Source organism: Melanerpes formicivorus, unplaced genomic scaffold, assembly GCF_026170545.1.
Source record: "Melanerpes formicivorus ecotype bairdi unplaced genomic scaffold, bMelFor1.0.p_v2 SCAF_270, whole genome shotgun sequence".
Classification (NCBI taxonomy): Eukaryota; Metazoa; Chordata; class Aves; order Piciformes; family Picidae; genus Melanerpes; species Melanerpes formicivorus.
Window position 1 is genome coordinate 232,206 of NW_027142622.1, and position 19,620 is coordinate 251,825.

The following is a 19,620-nucleotide window of genomic DNA, read 5'->3' on the forward strand; positions in this document are numbered from 1 at the left end:
ATTTTACCAAGCCCAAAGTAAACCCAGAGTCACTTGGTGTGCCCCTTCTCTCCCAGAATGAAGCTCTGTGGCTGTGTCTTTTTCCTAGGCTGACTCAAAATTCTTCCAACTTGAGAGCAAACAAACAAACAGCAAAAAGAGCAACTGTTTGTATTTGCTCCTTTGCTAGACTTGAATGCTGTGGGAAGAGGTGAACTGCACAGAGGTCCCCTAGGAATCAAGTGGGAAGCTAGCTTGCAAAACTGCTGGAGTGCAAATTGACTCTTCAATGGGAAAGTTGTGGAGAACTGCCAAAGATGTGGAAGGGGGGAAAAAAAGGATAAAGAAAATAAAAGGAAAGAGGAAAAGGATTAGAAAAAAAAGGGGGAAAGAAAATAAAGATAAAAGAAAATAAAGATAAAAGAAAATAAAGAAAGAAGGAAAAAAGGGGAAAAGAAAAAAGGGGGAAAGAAAAAAGAGGAAAAGGCAGAAAAAGGAAAAAGGGGCAAAGAAAAAAAAAAGGCAAAAAAGAACAAAGGGAAAAAGACATAAAAAAGAGAAAAGAAAAAAGGAAAATAGAGAAAAAGAAAAAAGGAAAAAGGGAAAAAGAAAAAGGGAAAAGGGGAAAAAAAGGCAAAAAAGAACAAAGGGAAAAGACATAAAAAAGGGAAAAGAAAAAAAGGGGAAAGGAAAATAGAGAAAAAGAAGAAGGAAAAAGGGAAAAGGTAAAAAAGGTAAAAAAGAACAAAGGGGAACAGACATAGAAAAGGAAAAAGAAAAAAGGGGAAAGGAATATAGAGAAAAAGAAGAAAGGAAAAAGGGGAAAATGGAAAAAAAGGCAAAAAGGAACAAAGGGAAAAGACATTAAAAAAAGGAAAAAGAAAAAAGGGGAAAGGAAAATAGAGAAAAGAAGAAAGGAAAAAGGGGAAAAGGGAAAAGGAAAAAAAGGTGAAAAAGAACAAAGGGAAAAAGACATAAAAAAGGAAAAAGAAAAAGGAGGGAAATTAAAATAGAGAAAAGAGAAAAAGGGGAAAAGGGAAAAAGAAAAAGGAAAAAAAGGGGGGAAAAGGGAAAAAATAACAAAGGGAAAAAGACATAAAAAAGGAACGAGAAAAAAGGGGAAATGAAAATAGAGAAAAAGAAAAAAGGAAAAAGGGGAAAAGGGAAAAAGAAAAAGGAAAAAAGGGGAAAAAAGGTAAAAAAGAACAAAGAGGAAAAGGCATAAAAAAGGAAAAAAGGGAAATGAAAATAGAGAAAAAGAAAAAAGGAAAAAGGGGAAAAGGGAAAAGGAAAAAAAGGTAAAAAAGAACAAAGGGGAAAAGACATAAAAAAGGAATAAGGAAAAAGGGGAACAGGGAAAAAGGAAAAAAGGTAAAAAATAACAAAGAAGAAAAAACATAAAAAAGGAAAAAGAAAAAGGGGGAAATGAAAATAGAGAAAAAGAAGAAAAGGGAAAAAGAAAAAGGGAAAAAGGGGAAAAAAGGTAAAAAAGAACAAAGGGGAAAAGACATAAAAAAGGAAAGAGAAAAAATGGGAAATGAAAATAGAGAAAAAAGAAAAAGGGGAAAGGGAAAAAGGGGGAAAAAAAGGGAAAAAGAAAGCAGAAAAAGAAAAAAGGGAAACAGAAAAAAGGGAGAAAGACATAAAAAAAGGAGAAAGAAAAAAGATTAAAAAGGCAAAATGAAAATAGAGAAAAAAATAAGAGTAAAAAGGAGAGACAGAAAAAAGAAAAAAGGGAGAAAAAGAAAAGATAAAGGGAAAAGGAAAAAAGGGGGTGGGGGGAAGGAAAAAAAAAGAGAAAAAGAGAGAAAAGAGAAAAAGAGAGAAAAGAGAAAAAAAGAGAAAAGAGAATCCAAGAGAAAAATCCAAGCAGCAGGTTTTAGCTGATACCTTGAAGGCAATGTTTCCATCACATCAGAAAAGATCTCCATGTCATTCTTACTAACTATTCCCACAGCAGCTCAGGGGAATCAGACAAGCAAGTGTGGGCTTTGCAACACCAGAGCGAGGTACTCAGCTAGTCACAGGACTCGACACCACAGTTGGTAGAGGATGCAGCCCTTCACACTGGCTACCAAACCACTGCTGCTCCCTCTGCTAAGGCAAGGCTGGCAGGATGCAGCTTGCAGAGTGCACACAGTGTGGATGCAGTCATCATTTGGTTGGGAGTGTGGAACTGGAGGCAGTGACTCAAACATTGTTTACCTGCTGAAAGCCTTTTCTTCAGCAGCTCCTGCAGGCTTGCTGAGGATCCAAGCTCAATGGGTAGCAAGAAAACCAAGGCCAGTCAGTGCCACTGAGGAGTCTGCATCCTCTTTTGCTCACACACCTCTCAGGTAAGCCTACAGCAAGCACCTGCCAGTTGTACTGAGCTTTCTGTGTGATGGCCAGGAGTGACAGGCCCTCACCACATGGACACACACCACAGCAACACAGAACTCTGCTGTCAAAGCCAGCTGTACCTTTCCATCCTGAGTCAGCTCTAACTGGGGAGTTTTGAGTGGGCTTCCATCTTCTTCTTTGCCACCTTCTTTCAACTTGGCCTGACCAGCAGCTTCTATGTCAAGGATTTTAACAGCAGCCTGGCCTCCTGCAGCAGCGAAGTCTCTGAGACCCATGGGAGCTATCAGAGAACAAATTCACTTGGGTTAATTCAGGTAAGTTGGAACATTTTGTGTTAAAGACTTCTTTACAAGATGATTTTAAACTGAAGGAGGAGGGGAACTGGCCCAGGGTGCCCAGAGTGGTAGGAGCTGCCCCAGCCCTGGAACCATTCCAGGTCAGGGTGTTTGGGGTCTGAGTAACCTGCTCCAGTTGCAGATGTCCCTGCTGACTGCAGGGCATTGGACTGGATGGCCTTTGAGGGTGCCTTCCAAACCAACCCATTCCATGATCCCTTGGTGATGCCAGGCATGAGCAGTGCAGGTTGGTTATTGAGGGACAGTTTGCATCTTCTTAGCTTTGCAAAATTCCTGTGGTTCTCTGGGCACTGCTAAGAGCAGCAATGTGCCCTTGCCATAAAATGTGCACTTCTGTGCCAGGGGGGAAAAAAAACCTTGACAGCATCAAGTAGGTCTTTAATTATCAACTTTTGCATTAGTCTTGGAAGAGAAGCCTGAGGGCTGCCCTCATAGTATCATAGAATCAGTCAGGATTGGAAGGGACCACAAGGACCATCCAGTTCCAACCCCCCTGCCATGGGCAGGGACACCCCACACTAGATCAGGCTGGCCAGAGCCTCATCCAGCCTGGCCTTAAACACCTCCAGGGACAGGGCCCCAACCACCTCCCTGCACAACCCATTCCAGGGCTTCACCACTCTCCTGGGGAAGAACTTCCTCCTCCCCTCCAGCCTGAATCTCCCCACCTCCAGCTTCATTCCATTCCTCCTAGTCCTATCACTGCCTGAGATCCTGAGCAGTCCCTCCCCAACATTTATGGCTATAGAGATGTGCAGGGCAGTGTCAGAAGGACAGAGCCAGGCTCTGCTCAGGGATGGCCAAGGACAGCACAAGGGGCACTGGGGGCAAGCTGTAGCAGAGGAGATGCCAGGGGAACAGAAGAGAGAACTTTGTCACTGTGAGGGTGCTGGAGCCTGAAGCAGGCTGCCCAGAGAGTCTCCTTCTACCTAGGTGGTCCTGCTCTGTCAGGGGGGTTGGACTTGATCTTTCAAGGTCCCTTCCAAGCCCTACCATTCAGTGATTCTGTGTGGCAGAACTGAAGGTATTCATAGAATCATAGAATCAGTAAGATTGGAAAAGACCTCAGAGATCATCCAGTCCAAGCTGTCACCCAAGACCTCATGACTACTAAACCATGGCTCCAAGTGCCACATCCAATCCCCTCTTGAATACCTCCAGGGATGGGGACTCCACCACCTCCCTGGGCAGCACATTCCAGTGGCCAGTCTCTCTTGCTGGGAAGAACTTTCTCCTCACCTCCAGCCTAAACCTCCCCTGGCACAGCTTGAGTCTGTGTCCTCTTGTTCTGCTGCTGGGTGCCTGGGAGAAGAGACCAATCCCCACCTGGCTACAACCTCTCTTTAGGGATTTGTAGAGAGCAAGAAGGTCTCCCCTGAGCCTCCTCTTCTCCAGGATCCTGTGAGTGTGCAAACCAGCACAGAAAAAAGGGCAAGGGGCAGCAGAGCTGTGTGGGAGTTGACTATTGTGAGAGGACAGTTTTCATGGAAATAGGAATGCACAGAACTGTCTCAGCTGTGCATTCTGGAACCTGAGCATGGCTGCAGAAACAGCAGCACAGCTACAGTAAGGCTCCTCCTCCCCTACATGCTTGTGAAAAATGGGAGGGGAAATACTGAATATTTATCCTTGGGTATAGTCAAAGCACAAGAGAGTGAAAGGCATTCAGTTCAGTATTCCTCTGATCTCCCTGCATCACAGAATGTGGGGATTGGAAGGGAGCTCCAGAGATCACCCAGTCCAAACCCCTGCCAGAGCAGGGTCAGCCAGGGCAGGGCACACAGAACACAGCCAGGGGGGGCTGGAAAGGCTCCAGAGCAGGAGACTCCACAACCTCTCTGGGCAGCCTGCTCCAGGGCTCAGCAGCCTCACACCAAAGAAGTTTCTCCTCAGGTTGAGGTGGAACCTCCTGGGTTCCAGTTTGTGTCCATTGCCTCTTGTCCTATCCCAGGACACCACTGCCCAGAGCCTGGCCCCTTCCTGCCCCCCACCCCTCAGGTATTTGTAACCATTGATCAGATCCCTCTCAGCCTTCTCTTCTCCAGGCTCAGCAGCCTCAGGGCTCTCAGCCTCTCCTCATGGGAGAGGTGTTCCAGTCCCTTCATCATCCTCATAACCTTTGTTGGACTCTCTCCAGTATTTCCCTGTCCCTCTTGAACGGGGGAGCCCAGAGCTGGCCACAATCCTCCAGATGCTGTTTGATGCAGTGGAACAGAATGGATGTTCAGGACAGCAGGAATGAGAGAGAGGAGAATCCATTAAACTCAGCAGCTTCAATAAACACAGCTTTGAGAGGAGTTTATCCCATGTAGCTTCACCTGCCTTCATTCATCACCCTGTGCACTGCCTCTGCGTGCCTCGGCTATGCAAAGCCAAGTTGAGAGGAAGATGTGTCTCTTGGAGTGCCTGTGAGGGGCATTCTCTTTTGAAAACACTCTCAGCTTCACACCAGAGACTTCCCAAAGTTGCTGAGAAGCCAAGGCCAGCAGATGGCACCTGTGGGATCTGGGATGTTAGGCCTTCAGGGTTGCATTCAAACTTCTGATCCCCTCTTGTTTAGCAAGCAGAGGTTTACCTCATGTTACACAAACTCCTGACAGAGTACCTTGGGCTGGAACTTCTGGAGGTCAGTTAGTCCAACCCTCTGCTCACAGCAGGCCCAGCTGGAGCAGGTTGTTCAGAGGTTTGTGGAGTTTTGAGCATATCCAAGGGCTTTTCAAGCAGAAAAAATGAATTCTGAGTTGTGTGGTGCCTCAGCTCGAGGGCAGCCCTTACTGCCTCATGACTGGGCACCTCATGGCTCTGTCTTCTTCATCCTGTCCCTGTAGGCAGCTGTAGGCAGCAGTGTCTCACTGAAAGCTTAGGGACCTCAGTTCCCTCAGCCTCTCCTCATGTATCATGGGCACCAGGTCTCACTGGTCTCACTGCAATATGTCAATGCCCATCTAACACTGGGGAGTGCAACAGTAGACACAGCACTCCAGATACAGCCTTCAGGAAGTGCTCCATGGACAGGAACCATTTCCTCTGCTGTGCTATGCCCTGGCTAACACAGCCCAGGACACAGATGGCTCACACTTGGCTTCCTTTGGTCTGAGGGCACACTGGTGACTCACATTCAACTTGTCCAGCAGGAGAGTCCCCAGATCCTTCTCTGCAAAGCTGCTGCCAGTGCAGATGTCCCCCAGCACCTCCTCAGCTGCAGGATCTTGCTTCCATTTTGATTGGCTTTCTAAGATTCCTTTCACCCCATTCCCCTTGGTGAGGGTGAGGTGGGAGTGGAGCACGAGCAGCCCTTGCAAGGACAGCTGTGAAACTGTGGGTGTTTGGAGGAACAATGGCATGGGAGACAGTGCTCACCAAGGGCAGGCAGTGCAAGTGCACCCACCACAGAACTGCTTGCTTGAAGTCCACACTCACAGTGTGAACCCACACCTGGGCCATCTCTTGAGGAAGGATCAGGATTTGACTTTGAGCGAACACAGACTGGAACAATGACACAGTCTGCAGATGGCAACACCAGCAAGATGCATTCCATGCTGCCAGAAAGAGCTGGTTCCACTTGAGAGGGGAGCAAAGGTGACTGAGGGGGAAAACTACACACTAAGAACAATGCTTCATCATGCTCCAAATTGTGACTGTGATGGTTCTGTAAGAGTGAAAGTTTAGGCCTGAACACATGTGTGTGCACCTCTGTATTCATACAGTCCAACAGGATGGCATTCAACACACCCAAGTGCCAGGTGCTACACTTTGGCCACAACAGCCCCAGGCAGAGCTACAGGCTGGGGTCAGAGTGGCTGAGAGCAGCCAGGCAGAGAGGGACCTGGGGGTGCTGATTGACAGCTGCCTAAACATGAGCCAGCAGTGTGCCCAGGCAGCCAAGAAGGCCAAGGGCATCCTGGCCTGCATCAGGAAGAGTGTGGCCAGCAGGAGCAGGGAAGTCATTGTGCCCCTGTACTCTGCATTGGTTAGGTCACACCTTGAGTCCTGTGTCCAGTTCTGGGCTCCTCAGGTCAAGAAGAACATTGAGAGACTTGAAGGTGTCCAGAGAAGGGCAAGGAGGCTGGGGAGGGGTCTGGAGCACAGCCCTGTGAGGAGAGGCTGAGGGAGCTGGGGTTGCTTAGCCTGGAGAAGAGGAGGCTCAGGGGAGACATTCTTGCTCTCTCCAACTCCCTGCAAGGAGGTTGTAGCCAGGTGGGGGTTGGTCTCTTCTCCCAGGCAGCCAGCAGCAGAACAAGAGGACACAGCCTCAAGCTGTGCCAGAGGAGGTTCAGGCTGGAGGTGAGGAGAAAGTTCTTCCCAGAGAGTTGTTAGCCATTGGAATGTGCTGCCCAGGGAGGTGGTGGAGTCGCCATCCCTGGAGGTGCTCAAGAGGGGATTGGATGTGGCACTTGGTGCCATGGTTTAGTCATGAGGTCTGCAGTGCCAGGTTGGATTTGGTGATCTTTGAGGTCTCTTCCAACCTTAGTGATACTGTGAGACTGTGTGATATGTGTTTTGATTGGAAAAGCTCTCTGAGACCATGCAGTCCAACCATCAACCCAACCCCACCATGGCTGTCAAAGCCTGGCCCCAAGTGCCATGGCCACTCCTCTCTTGAACACCTCCAGGCATGGGGACTCCACCACCTCCCTGTGCCAATCCCTGACCACTCTTGAAGCAAGGAAACTTTTCTTCATCTCCAACCTAACCCTCCCCTGGCACAATTTCAGGCCACTTCCTCTCCTTCTACTACCTGATACTAGGTAGAAGAGACCAACCCAACTTGCTCTCAGGGAGCTGTAGAGAGCAATGAGGTCTCCCCTCAGCCTCCTCTTCTCCAGACTGAACAATCCCAGTTCCCTCAGCTGCTCTTCTCTCACTGACCACCAGCTGCTTGAGGAGGCAGTGCTGCAGGTGGGGTCTGAGCAGAGCAGAGCAGAGGAGCAGAACCCCCTCCCTGTGCTGCTGCTCTCCCTGCTTTTGATGCAACCCAGCACACAGCTGCCTGCTGGGCCACCAGTGACCACTGTTGTCTCAAAATGATACAAAACTAGGGAAAGCAACTATTTTTGTCTTTGCTCTTTGGTGTAGAGCCCCCCTCAGGCCAATCCAGAGCCCAGAAGACCCTTATGACCAGACAGCTGTACTGCAGAGCACAGAGTGCACACTTGCCCCATGGAACACAGAGGAGCAGTGAACACAGATGCTCCATACCCTCCATGGAATCCCCCACAGCAGTGCCACAGGGTTTAGGCAGTGACTTCACTTAATGTTTAGGGCACCTAAAACCGACAAGTAACCAAAGTGGCTGCTCCTTAGTTCACACATCAGAAATGCACAGTCAGCAGAGCCAGAGAGGTGATTCTGCCACATGGCTCTGGTGAGACCTCACCTGGAGCACTGTGCACAGGTCTGGAGCCCTCAGTAGAGGAAGGACCTGGACCTGATGGAGTGGGTTCAGAGGAGGGCCACAAAAATGGTTAGGGGGTTGGAGCAGCTCTGCTACAAGGCCAGGCTGAGGGAGCTGGGGGTGTTCAGCCTGGAGAAGAGAAGGCTCTGGGGAGTCCTAAGAGCAGCCTGCCAGGACCTGAAGGGTGCTACAGAAAGGCTGCAGAGAGACTGTTTGCAAAGGCCTGCAGGGACAGGACCTGGGGCAATGGCTTCAGACTAGAGCAGAGCAGACTGAGATTGGATGTGAGGAACAAGCTCTGCACCAGAAGGGTGGTGGAACACTGGAACAGGTTGCCCAGGGAGGTGGTTGAGGCTCCATCCCTGGAGATCTTCCAGGTGAGGCTGGGCAGGGCTCTGTGCAGCCTGATGCAGTTGGGGATGTCCTGCTGAGTGCAGGGGGTCAGACCGGATGAGCTTTGGAGCTGCCCTCCAGCCCAGCCCATCCTGTGCCGGTGCCATGTGCGCTGCCCAGGCTGGGCAGGCGGCTGCTGGGCGGAGGGCGCGAGCGGCGGCGGCGGCAGAGCCTTACCTCCGTCGAGGCTGCGGGAGCCGCGCTTGCTGGCGGAGCGCGGGAAGGCCGGGGCCGGGCGGTCGATGAGGCTGCTGGCCTGCCGCGACTGCGCCTGCGTGCGCCCGCTGTAGCGGAACTTGGAGCCCAGCCGCAGGAACTTGGCCTTGGCAGGCTGCTCCGGGGACACCAGCCTGCGGGAGAGGAAGCAGGAGGGACAGCGCTTAGAAGGGCTTTGACTTGTGTGCTTACGGAGGTGCTCTGGAGCTGCTTCACAAGGGCAGAGTCCTGCGCCTGGGAAACAACCCCGGGGAGCAGGAGGGGTTGGGGACTGAGCTGCTGGGTCCTTCAGTTGAAGAAGGACATTGAGAGACTTGAAGGTGTGCAGAGAAGGGCAAGGAGGCTGGGGAGGGGTCTGGAGCACAGCCCTGTGAGGAGAGGCTGAGGGAGCTGGGGTTGCTCAGCCTGGAGAAGAGGAGGCTCAGGGGAGACCTTCTTGCTCTCTGCAACTCCCTGCAGGGAGGCTGTAGCCAGGTGGGGGTTGGTCTCGTCTGCCAGGCAGCCAGCAGCAGAACAAGAGGACACAGTCTCAAGCTGTGCCAGGGGAGGCTGGAGGTGAGGAGGGAGTTCTTCACCGAGCAAGTAATTCGTCATTGGGATGTGCTGCCCAGGGAGGTGGTGGAGTCCCCATCCCTGGAGGTGTTCAAGAGGGGATTGGATGTGGCACTTGGTGCCATGGTTTAGTCATGAGGTCTGTGGTGACAGCTTGGACTCGATGATCCTCGAGGTCTCTTCCAACCTTGGTGATACTGTGAGACTGTGATACTGTGAAAAGGACCTGGGGGTCCTGGTGGACAACAGGATGGCCATGAGCCAGCAGTGTGCTCTGGTGGCCAAGGCCAAGGGCATCCTGGGGTGGATTAGAAGGGCTGTGGTCAGTAGGTCAGAGAGGTTCTCCTCCCTCTCTACTCTGCCCTGCTGAGGCCACCGCTGGAATCTTGTGGACCTGCTCCAGCACCTCAGTCTCTTTCAGCACTCACCACCAGTGCTGAGCACAGGGAGGAAATCTCTTTCCTGCTCCTGCTGGCCACACCATTGCTAACCCAGGCCACGATGCTGGTGACCTTCTTGGCCACCTGGGCAGACTCTGGCTCATCTTCCTGGCTGTTGACCAACGCCCCCAGGTCCTTCTCTGCAGGGCAGTTTCCAGCCACTCTGCCCCAAGCCTGAAGTATCACAGTATCACAGTATAACTAAGGTTGGAAGAGACCTCGAGGATCATCGAGTCCAACCTATAAACACAGACCCCATGACTAAACCATGGCACCAAGTGCCACATCCAATCCCCTCTGCAACACCTCCAGGGATGGGGACTCCACCACCTCCCTGGGCAGCACATTCCCATGGTGAATGACTCGCTCGGTGAAGAACTTTCTCCTCACCTCGAGTCTAAACGTCCCCTGGCACAGCTTGAGACTGTGTCCTCTTGTTCTGCTGCTGGCTGCCTGGGAGAAGAGACCAACCCCCACCTGGCTACAACCTCCCTGCAGGGAGTTGTAGAGGGCAATGAGGTCACCCCTGAGCCTTCTCTTCTCCAGGCTAAGCAACCCCAGCTCCCTCAGCCTCTCCTCACAGGGCTGTGCTCCAGACCCCTCCCCAGCCTCCTTGCCCTTCTCTGGACACATTCAAGTGTTTCGATGTCCTTCTTGGCCTGAGGAGCCCAGAACTGGACACAGGACTCAAGATGTGGCCTAAGCAGTGCTGAGCACAGGGGCAGAATGACCTCCCTGCCCCTGCGGCCACACTCTTCCTGCTGCAGGCCCAGTATTCCCAGGGTTGCTGTGACCTAGATGCACCTGACCTCGCTGACCCTCATCCCACTGGCCTCAGCCCATCTCTCCACACTGTTTCCAAGGGGGTGCATTATGCATTAGGAGGAAGAAGGCTAAGAGGTTTTTTCCAAGGCTCTTTCTGTTCTTTATTTTCCAGCCTTGGCAGGGCTGCAGCATTAACTGCCATTTTTATCCTCCACCCTGCTGAGATAAACTTTTAATCTTTTAATGTGGAAAACCAAGAGGACTAATTACCTCCTCAGTAAGGGCATCTGAATGGAGTTTTTGTCCTGCAAGCTTTATTGCATCCAATAACTGGAAGCTGTGCTTCTGCCATTTTAACAGCCATGAGTAGAACATCCTGAAGCACAACTGCCAGCTGTTAGAATCCAGAGTTACAGACTAAGGCTGTCTTAACTGAAAGATGAGTGTAGATACATCCTAGGTACTCATGCCTCTTGGTTGTAGTATTCAATGTAGAATCACAGAGTGGTTGGAAGGGACCTTAAAGATCATCCAGTCCAACCTCAATCCCCCCACTGCAGGGCCAACTAGATCAGGGTGCTCAGAACCCTGTCCAACATGTGCTGGAATGCTTCCAATGGGACATCTGCCATATCTTTGGGCAGCCAATGGAACAAGGAAAGGTATGGAGATGCACAGAAAAATACAGGCTGAAGGCTACACAGCAGGGCAGTGGCTGAGCAAGGACATCATCCATCAGACCACAGCCACAGCTCCCTGTTTTGGGGCACCCAACCAGCTTTGCATCAGGAGTTGTGTCAGCATGATATCATAGTATAGCATCATAGTATCAGTCAGGGTTGGAAGGGACCACAAGGATCATCCAGTTCCAACCCCCCTGCCATGGGCAGGGACACCCCACACTAGATCAGCCTGGCCACAGCCTCATCCAGCCTGGTCTATGCTTTGGTTTGGTTTGAAGAAGGCCAGTAGAAAGAGACTGTATTGATGAGTCCATCCCAGAGGCACAGAGCTGCTGCAGGCAGTGGAACATCTCCCTGTGAGGCCAGGCTGAGAGAGCTGGGGCTTGGAGCTGGGAGCAGAGGAGCCTGAGGGCTGCCCTCAGTGCTGGGGATAAAGATGTGCAGGGCTGGAGCCAGGCTCTACTCAGGGATGGCCAAGGACAGCACAAGGGGCACTGGGGGCAAGCTGGAGCAGAGGAGGTGCCAGGGGAACAGGAGGGGAAACTGTGAGGGTGCTGGAGCCTGGAGCAGGCTGCCCAGAGAGGCTGTGGAGTCTCCTGCTCTGGAGAGAAAAACAAAACAAACCAAACAAACAAACCAGCACCAAAAAGCCTGCCTGGATGTGTTCCTGTGTGAGCTGCCCTGGGTGCCCTGCTCTGGCAGGGGGGATTGGACTGGATGATCTCTGGAGGCCCCTTCCAACCCCTAACACTCTGTGATTCTGTGAATCACTGTGCACAGCTCCTGGTATGAATAAGGACCAGATGTTGATAAATGATTTTGATACATAAATAAAGAGGGGGGAGAAGGTCATGCTGTGGATGCTTGCTGGGCAAACCACATATCCAGGCTCTTCTGACAGGAGGGGGGCAAGTTTAATTTGAATAAACTATTCCCTGTCTGAACTGCTCTTGCATTGTACAGGGCTGGATCTTCAGGTCATTATTTGGGAAACCCTGGCATGCTGCAAGAGATCACCACAAAATCTCACACAGGGTTAGCCAGGGCATGCCAAGGGATCTGGAAGCCAAACTGTACATCTAGATTAAACTTAGTTCCATGAGGGAAACTTTTTTTTCCCTGTGTGGGTGACAGAGGCCTGGAGCAGGCTGCCCAGGGGGGATGTGGAGTCTCCCTCTCTGGAGAGAGTCAAACCCCACCTGGATGTGACTGGCTGGAAAGCAGCCCTGAGGAGAGAGCCTTGGGGGTGCTGGGGGAGGAGAAGCTCACCAGGAGCTCTCAGTGTGCACTTGCAGCCCAGAAAGCCAACCAGAGCCTGGGCTGCAGCAGGAGAAGTGTGGCCAGCAGGGCAAGGGAGGTGATTCTCCCCCTCTGCTCAGCTCTGGGGAGACCCCACCTGGAGTCCTGCCTCCAGTTCTGGAGCCCCTCTTGCAAGAGGGATCTGGAGGTGCTGGAAGGTGTCCAGAGCAGGGCCAGGAGGATGAGCAGAGGGCTGGAGCTGCTCTGCTGTGAGGACAGACTGAAGGAGTTGGGGCTGTTCAGTCTGGAGAGGAGAAGGCTCTGAGGTGACCTCATTGTGGCCTTCCAGGATCTGCAGGGGGCTCCAGGAAGGCTGGGGAGGGACTGCTCAGGATCTCAGGGAGTGATAGGACTAGGGGGAATGGAATGAAGCTGGAGGTGGGGAGATTGAGGCTGGAGGGGAGGAGGAAGTTCTTCCCCATGAGAGTGGTGAAGCCCTGGAATGGGTTGTGCAGGGAGGTGGTTGGGGCCCTGTCCCTGGAGGTGTTTAAGGCCAGGCTGGATGAGGCTCTGGGCAGGCTGATCTAGTGTGGGGTGTCCCTGCCCATGGCAGGGGGGTTGGAACTGGATGATCCTTGTGGTCCCTTCCAACCCTGACTGATACTATGATACTATGTGGTCCTGTGTGACCTGCTCTGGGTGACCCTGCTGTGGCAAGTGGTTGGACTGGATGAGCTTTCAAAGTCCCTTCCAGCCCCTAACATTCTGGGATGCTTTCCTGCAGAACACACAGCTTTGGAAGAGCTCCAGTCTCTTGCACTGTAGCAACTGATTTCTGCTTTGTACTTCCTGGGTATAACAGAGATGGATTTGATTTCTCATTTTTAAATCAGGCTGAGAGGTCCTGAGGAGTTTCCACATGATGACAGCAGCTGAGTGTATGGATTGTGCAGAGTGCTTCAAGTATTTGTTGCACAACTTTCACGATGATGTTATCCCAGGTGAGGATAAACCACTTCTGACCTGAATAAAATCCAATTGCTCTGACTGTGTCACCATTTCTGCAGGAAGGTTGTTCAGCAGATGTTAACACTACCCACAATTTCTGTGTTTGCAAATCACAGAATGGTTTGGGTTGGAAGGGAGCTCCAAAGCTCATCCAGTCCAACCCTCCTGCACTCAGCAGGGATATCCCCAACTAGATCAGGTTGCCCAGAGCCTTGTCCAGCCTCACCTTGAATATCTCCAGGGATGGAGCCTCAGACACCACCCTGGGCAACCTGTTGCAGTGCTCCACCACCCTCCTAGTGCAGAACTTGTTCCTCACATCCAATCTCAATCTGCTCTGCTCTCATTTCAAACCATTGCCCCTGCTCCTGTCCCTGCAGGCCTTTGGGAACAGTCCCTCTGCAGCCTTCCTGGAGTTCTTGGTTTAGGACTTTTTACTTCCATGGGATTTGAGCTTTCCCACTTCAGGTCCATTTTATTACAGCTTGCCAGCAGAGCAAATCACTCCAGAGTATTTGAAGAGCATTGAGAAACCTTTCACTGCAGACAGAGCTGTTTGCTGTTTGTGGTAACAGACAGCAGCAGCCAAAGCAGACTTCAAATGTTACAAGAAGAATAAAAGGGTGCACCATGCCTCTTAATAAACTTAACCAGTTAATGCAATCAAACATGAAAGACAGTAATAATCTTCTCTCAACTTTTACAGTAGAAGGAGACCATAAGGGACCACAGGAACACATCCAGGTGGGTTTGGAATACCTCCAGAGCTGGAGACTCCAGCACCTCTCTGGGCAGCCTGCTCCAGGCCTCTGTCACCCTTAAATCTCACAGGAAAATACCACAGGATGTTAGGGGTTGGAAGGGACCTCTGGGGATCACCCAGTCCAACCCCTTGCCAGAGCAGGAGCATAGAATCTAGTGCAGGTCACACAGGAACACATCCAGGTGGGGCTGGAAAGGCTCCAGAGAAGAAGACTCCAGAAGCTCTCTGGGCAGCCTGCTCCAGGGCTCTGTAGACCCTTACAGTGAAGAAGTTCCTCCTCATGTTAAAGAAGTTCACAGAATCACAGAGTGGTAGGGGGTGGAAGGGACCTCTGGAGGTGGAGTCCAAGCCCCTCCTCTAGTTAGATGGGAGTTCTTCTGCTCCAGTTTGTGCCTGTTACCCCTTGTCCTGTCACTAGAGACCACTGAACAAAGACTGGCCCCACCCTCCTGCCACCCACCCCTGCAGCACTGAGAAGCCTTTCTGCCAGGGTTAGCACTCTGAAAATGTCAACCAAGGAGTTCAGTGTCCTGGAGGCTTTCAGAACTGGGAATCTGTGGTCAGTGAGTGTTAAGAGTGTCTTTAGCCAGAGCTGTTACTGCCCTGAGAAATGAGAGGCAGAGGGGTGGGAAGGCTTCTCTGCCTTCCTGCTATCCTTTAAAAGCAAGCTGTGAGCATGCCTGGCAAGTGTGGGGGAAGCAGAGAACTCTCATTTACCTGAAGAAAGTATGGTGCTCCACACAAACCTTCCATAGCCTCTTGGCAGCACGATGGTTTGGCAGCTTGAACCCAATGGTGCTCTCAAACTGTTCCAGCTGGAAAGAAGCCACAAAGGAATGAAGCCATTTCCTTGAGCTGCCTGCTGATTAGCAAGCAGGGCTCAGATGGTTCCACTGCTGCACCGAGCTGTAAATGCTCCTCTCACAACACTGCCAAAGCTCAGTCACAAAAGGGAAAGCAGAATTCCCAGCCTTCTAGGAACATGCCACTTGTCAGGTAGTCAGGGAGTGTCACTGTCACATTATCACTTCCTGCCTCTCAGTAAGGACTCTGCTGAGAAATCCAATACAGCCTGAGTGTTCCTTGCTGATCTTCTGCCCAGGGCATTTCTGATGAAACTCCAGGAAATCACTGTCCTGCAGCTTGTGCTGCACATCCCCCTTGGATTTCATGAGATCCATCCTGCAGTGCTCAGCTGCCCTGGGCTGGTTCACCCAAGTAACAGTTTCTCAGCAAATGGATTCCAGGTCTGTCCCCTCACAGAGCCCAGGAACAACAGATCTGTGCTCCAGAGCTGACTGCAACATCACTACTGCAAGGCTGGGATTGAGACTTCCCTTTTGCTGTAGTTATTCACACAGCAAGGGCTACCTGGGGTAGTTTTAGCTGGCAGACAGAAGCTCTTGTGGCCCTCCCCACAGGAGTAAAAGAAAAGATCCCACACAGGGCTGGAGAGAACTGGGAATTTAAATGGAAGAACTGCTCACAACTACATGCAGCAGTACACAACCATGCAACATACACACAGCCATGTTAGGAATGGAATGGAATGGAATGGAATGGAATGGAATGGAATGGAATGGAATGGAATAGAATAGAATAGAATAGAATAGAATAGAATAGACTAGACCAGGTTGGAAGAGATCTTCAAGATCATTGTATCCAACCTATCATCCAACACCACCCAAACAACTAAACTACGCAACCAAGCACCCCATCAAGTCTCCTCCTGAACACCTCCAGTGATGGGGACTCCACCACCTCCCCAGGCAGCACATTCCAATGGGCAATCACTCTTCTGACCTCTCTTCTTCCTGACCTCCAGCCTAAACCTCCCCTGGCACAGCCTGAGACTGTGTCCTCTTGTTCTGCTGCTGGCTGCCTGGCAGAAGAGCCCAACCCCCACCTGGCTACAACCTCCCTTCAGGGAGTTGGAGAGAGCAAGAAGGTCTCCCCTGAGCCTCCTCTTCTCCAGGCTAAGCAACCCCAGCTCCCTCAGCCTCTCCTCACAGGGCTGTGCTCCAGACCCCTCCCCAGCTTTGTTTCCTTTCTCTGGACACCTTCCAGCAACTCAACCTCCTTCCTAAACTGAGGAGCCCAGAACTGGACACAGGACTCAAGGTGTGGCCTAACCAGTGCAGTGTACAGGGGCAGAATGACCTCCCTGCTCCTGCTGGCCACACTCTTCCTGATGCAGGCCAGGATGCCCTTGGCCCTCTTGGCTGCCTGGGCACACTGCAGGCTCATGTCCAGGCTTTACCAAAACCTCACTAGTCCACAACCTTACCAAAACCTTCCCCCCACAAGGCTTCAACCCCAGGCCTCAATGCCCTTTCCCTCCTGCCCAGATACCTCCCCACCCAGGGCCCAATGACACAGTAAAAACTACCTCTGCTAAGGCTGAGCCAGGCCTCTAATCTCCCCCACAAGAGGTAAGATCCAGCTGGGAGCAGAGAGAGAAAAGGGGGAGAACAGCCTATGCAGCTCATTTATAAAGGGGAGAGGCAGGAATTATCATGGAATCACAGAACTGTCAGGGCTGGAAGGGAGCTCAAGGCTCAGCCAGTCCCAACCCCCTGCCATGGGCAGGGACACCTCACACCACAGCAGGTTGCTCACAGCCACATCCAGCCTGGCTGCAAACACCTCCAGGCAGGAGGGCTGCCACCACCTCCCTGGGCAACCTGTGCCAGGCTCTCACCACCCTCCTGGGGAACAACTTCTTCCTCACAGCCAATCTCAATCTCCCCACTTCTAGTTTTTGCTCCATCCCCCCCAGTCCTATCCCTCCCTGACACCCTCAAAAGTCCCTCCCCAGCTTTCTTGGAGCCCCCCTGCAGCTCCTGGAAGGCCACAATGAGGTCTCCTGGGAGCCTTCTCCTCTCCAGCCTGCACAACCCCAACTCCCTCAGTCTGTGCTCACAGCAGAGCAGCTCCAGCCCTCTGCTCCTCCTCCTGGCCCTGCTCTGGACACCTTCCAGCACCTCCAGACCCTTCCTGGCACAGAGGCTCCAGCACTGGCCCCAGAGCTCCAGCTGTGGTCTCAGCAGAGTGGAGCAGGGGGGAATCACCTCCCTCAACCATATAGGATGAAATAACAGAAGATTTCATTTTCCAGTGTCCGCCTCCCTGCACCTCTCTGGTACTTGGGAGGACTTTCACCTCCATGGCTAAGACATCCAGTCTTAAACCCACACCACTACCTTAAGCATTTTACAGTAGCACCTGAAAAAGCATTTCAGTGGCTGATCTTTTGTTTAAAGCAGGAGTCACAAGGTGTTCAAATCCTAACACCCCTTCCTTCAGCAACTCCCACAAGCTTGTGACAGCATTAGAAGAGAAAGCTGAGTCCACTGTTCCACAGCAGCTAACAGCAAGAGGTACCTTGTCCTCCAGGGCTGCTCAAGCCTCTGGTTCCAGCCTAGACTGTATGTGTTGACATTTAGGGAACAATTAGACTCAGAGGAAGAGAAGCTGGCTGTGTCCCAGGGCTGCAAATCTGTACAGGCAGTAAGAACAAAGGCAGGCACTGGTTGGCCTCGGTAACAAAGGCCAAGACTGCACTTAGCAGCAACAGAGATTTGCAGCTTCTGGGTCTGCATCTCCTAAAGTCGAGTGCAGAGTCTGAAGAGCCAAGGAAAAGGTAGGTCTGTGAGGACATCTGGGGTGGAAACAGTGAGGATGTTTCCCTGTTCCTGGACAGAAATGACCTCACAAGAGAAACAAGGCAGAAAGGGGCTACTTACTTCTGCTGGCCTGACTTTGATGTAGAAGTTACTTCGCTTGTAGGATATCTTGAGGATCTTCGGCCAGGCGAAGCGGTTGATCCGCAGCCTGTCCTTGTAAATCAGCAGCCCGTTAGCACACACCCCCAGCATGATGTCCACACCTTCAGAGTCCTGTCACAGGGCAGGGAAAGGCACGGCAGTCAGGCTGAGAGCACTCCAAACAGGCAATTCTCACTGAGAACACATCAGCTGGGACTCCTGTCAGAGCTGAATCTGGATGACCCTGGCAATGTGATGTGACAATGAGGGGAGGGCTGGAGCACCTCTCTCATGGGGACAGGCTCAGGGAGTTGGATCTGTTGAGCCTGGAGAAGAGAAGGCTCTAAGGAGACCTTATGATTCTTCAAGCAGAAATGGGACAAGTCCATTGACTTCACAGGAAGGGCCTTGGACTCTGAGCAATGGCTTTAGATGCCACTGCACATCTCACTGAGGGGAGGGAAAGCTTTATGATCTATACAGACTATGCTCTTTAATACTAAGCATGAGTATCTTAAACCAACCCCAAGCCCAAATCAACCCCCAGTACCTTGGCATGATGTAAATCCACTCCATACATGGAGAGTCTCTTAGCATTCTCTAGGAACTGGGAATCCGCCTGTGCTGGAGTCAAGCCCCTAAAAGCAGTGAATAAGCCTTGAGGTTACTGACAAGAGAACTCAGGGTCAAAAGGGAGTGGAGTCTGCAGCTCAGGCACAGAGCAAACCTCTCTTTGTATCATAGAATTGGAGGGGAGGGGAGGGGAGGGGAGGGGAGGGGAGGGGAGGGGAGGGGAGGGGAGGGGAGGGGAGGGGAGGGGAGGGGAGGGGAGGGGAGGGGAGGGGAGGGGAGGGGAGAGGAGAGGGAGAGGAGAGGAGAGGAGAGGAGAGGAGAGGAGAGGAGAGGAGAGGAGAGGAGAGGAGAGGGAGAGGAGAGGAGAGGAGAGGAGAGGAGAGGAGAGGAGAGGATGAGGAGAGGAGAGGAGAGGAGAGGAGAGGAGAGGAGAGGAGAGGAGAGGAGAGGAGAGGAGAGGAGAGGAGAGGAGAGGAGAGGAGGAGAGGAGAGGAGAGGAAGAGGAGAGGAGAGGAGAGGAGAGGAGAGGAGAGGAGAGGAGAGGAGAGGAGAGGAGAGGAGAGGAGAGGAGAGGAGAGGAGAGGAGAGGAGAGGAGAGGAGAGGAGAGGAGAGGAGAGGAGAGGAGAGGAGAGGAGAGGAGAGGAGAGGAGAGAGGAGAGGAGAGGAGAGGAGAGGAGAGGAGAGGAGAGGAGAGGAGAGGAGAGGAGAGGAGAGGAGAGGAGAGGAGAGGTTCGGAGAGGAGAGGAGAGGTTCGGAGAGGAGAGGTTCGGAGAGGAGAGGTTCGGAGAGGAGAGGAGAGGTTCGGAGAGGAGAGGTTCGGAGAGGAGAGGTTCGGAGAGGAGAGGTTCGGAGAGGAGAGGAGAGGAGAGGAGAGGAGAGGAGAGGAGAGGAGAGGAGAGGAGAGGAGAGGAGAGGAGAGGTTCGGAGAGGAGAGGTTCGGGAGAGGAGAGGAGAGGAGAGGAGAGGAGAGGAGAGGAGAGGAGAGGAGAGGAGAGGAGAGGAGAGGAGAGGAGAGGAGAGGAGAGGAGAGGAGAGGAGAGGAGAGGAGAGGAGAGGAGAGGAGAGGAGAGGAGAGGGGAGGGGGAGAGTGAGAGGAGAGGAGAGAGGAGAGGAGAGATCAGGTTGGAAAAGACCTTTGAGATCCTTA

The 19,620-nt window shown here is 52.0% G+C and overlaps 1 protein-coding gene across 1 annotated transcript in view; it reads right to left on the reverse strand.

Moving 5' to 3' along the window:
* The window catches only part of LOC137458674 (band 4.1-like protein 2), a 90,353-nt gene that overhangs the window by 33,830 nt on the left and 36,903 nt on the right, over positions 1 to 19,620 (reverse strand). The window contains 5 exon segments of the mRNA XM_068170027.1: positions 2,442 to 2,602; positions 8,644 to 8,816; positions 14,850 to 14,947; positions 17,879 to 18,031; positions 18,450 to 18,537. Of these exon segments, the coding sequence (XP_068026128.1) occupies positions 2,442 to 2,602; positions 8,644 to 8,816; positions 14,850 to 14,947; positions 17,879 to 18,031; positions 18,450 to 18,537 (673 nt within the window).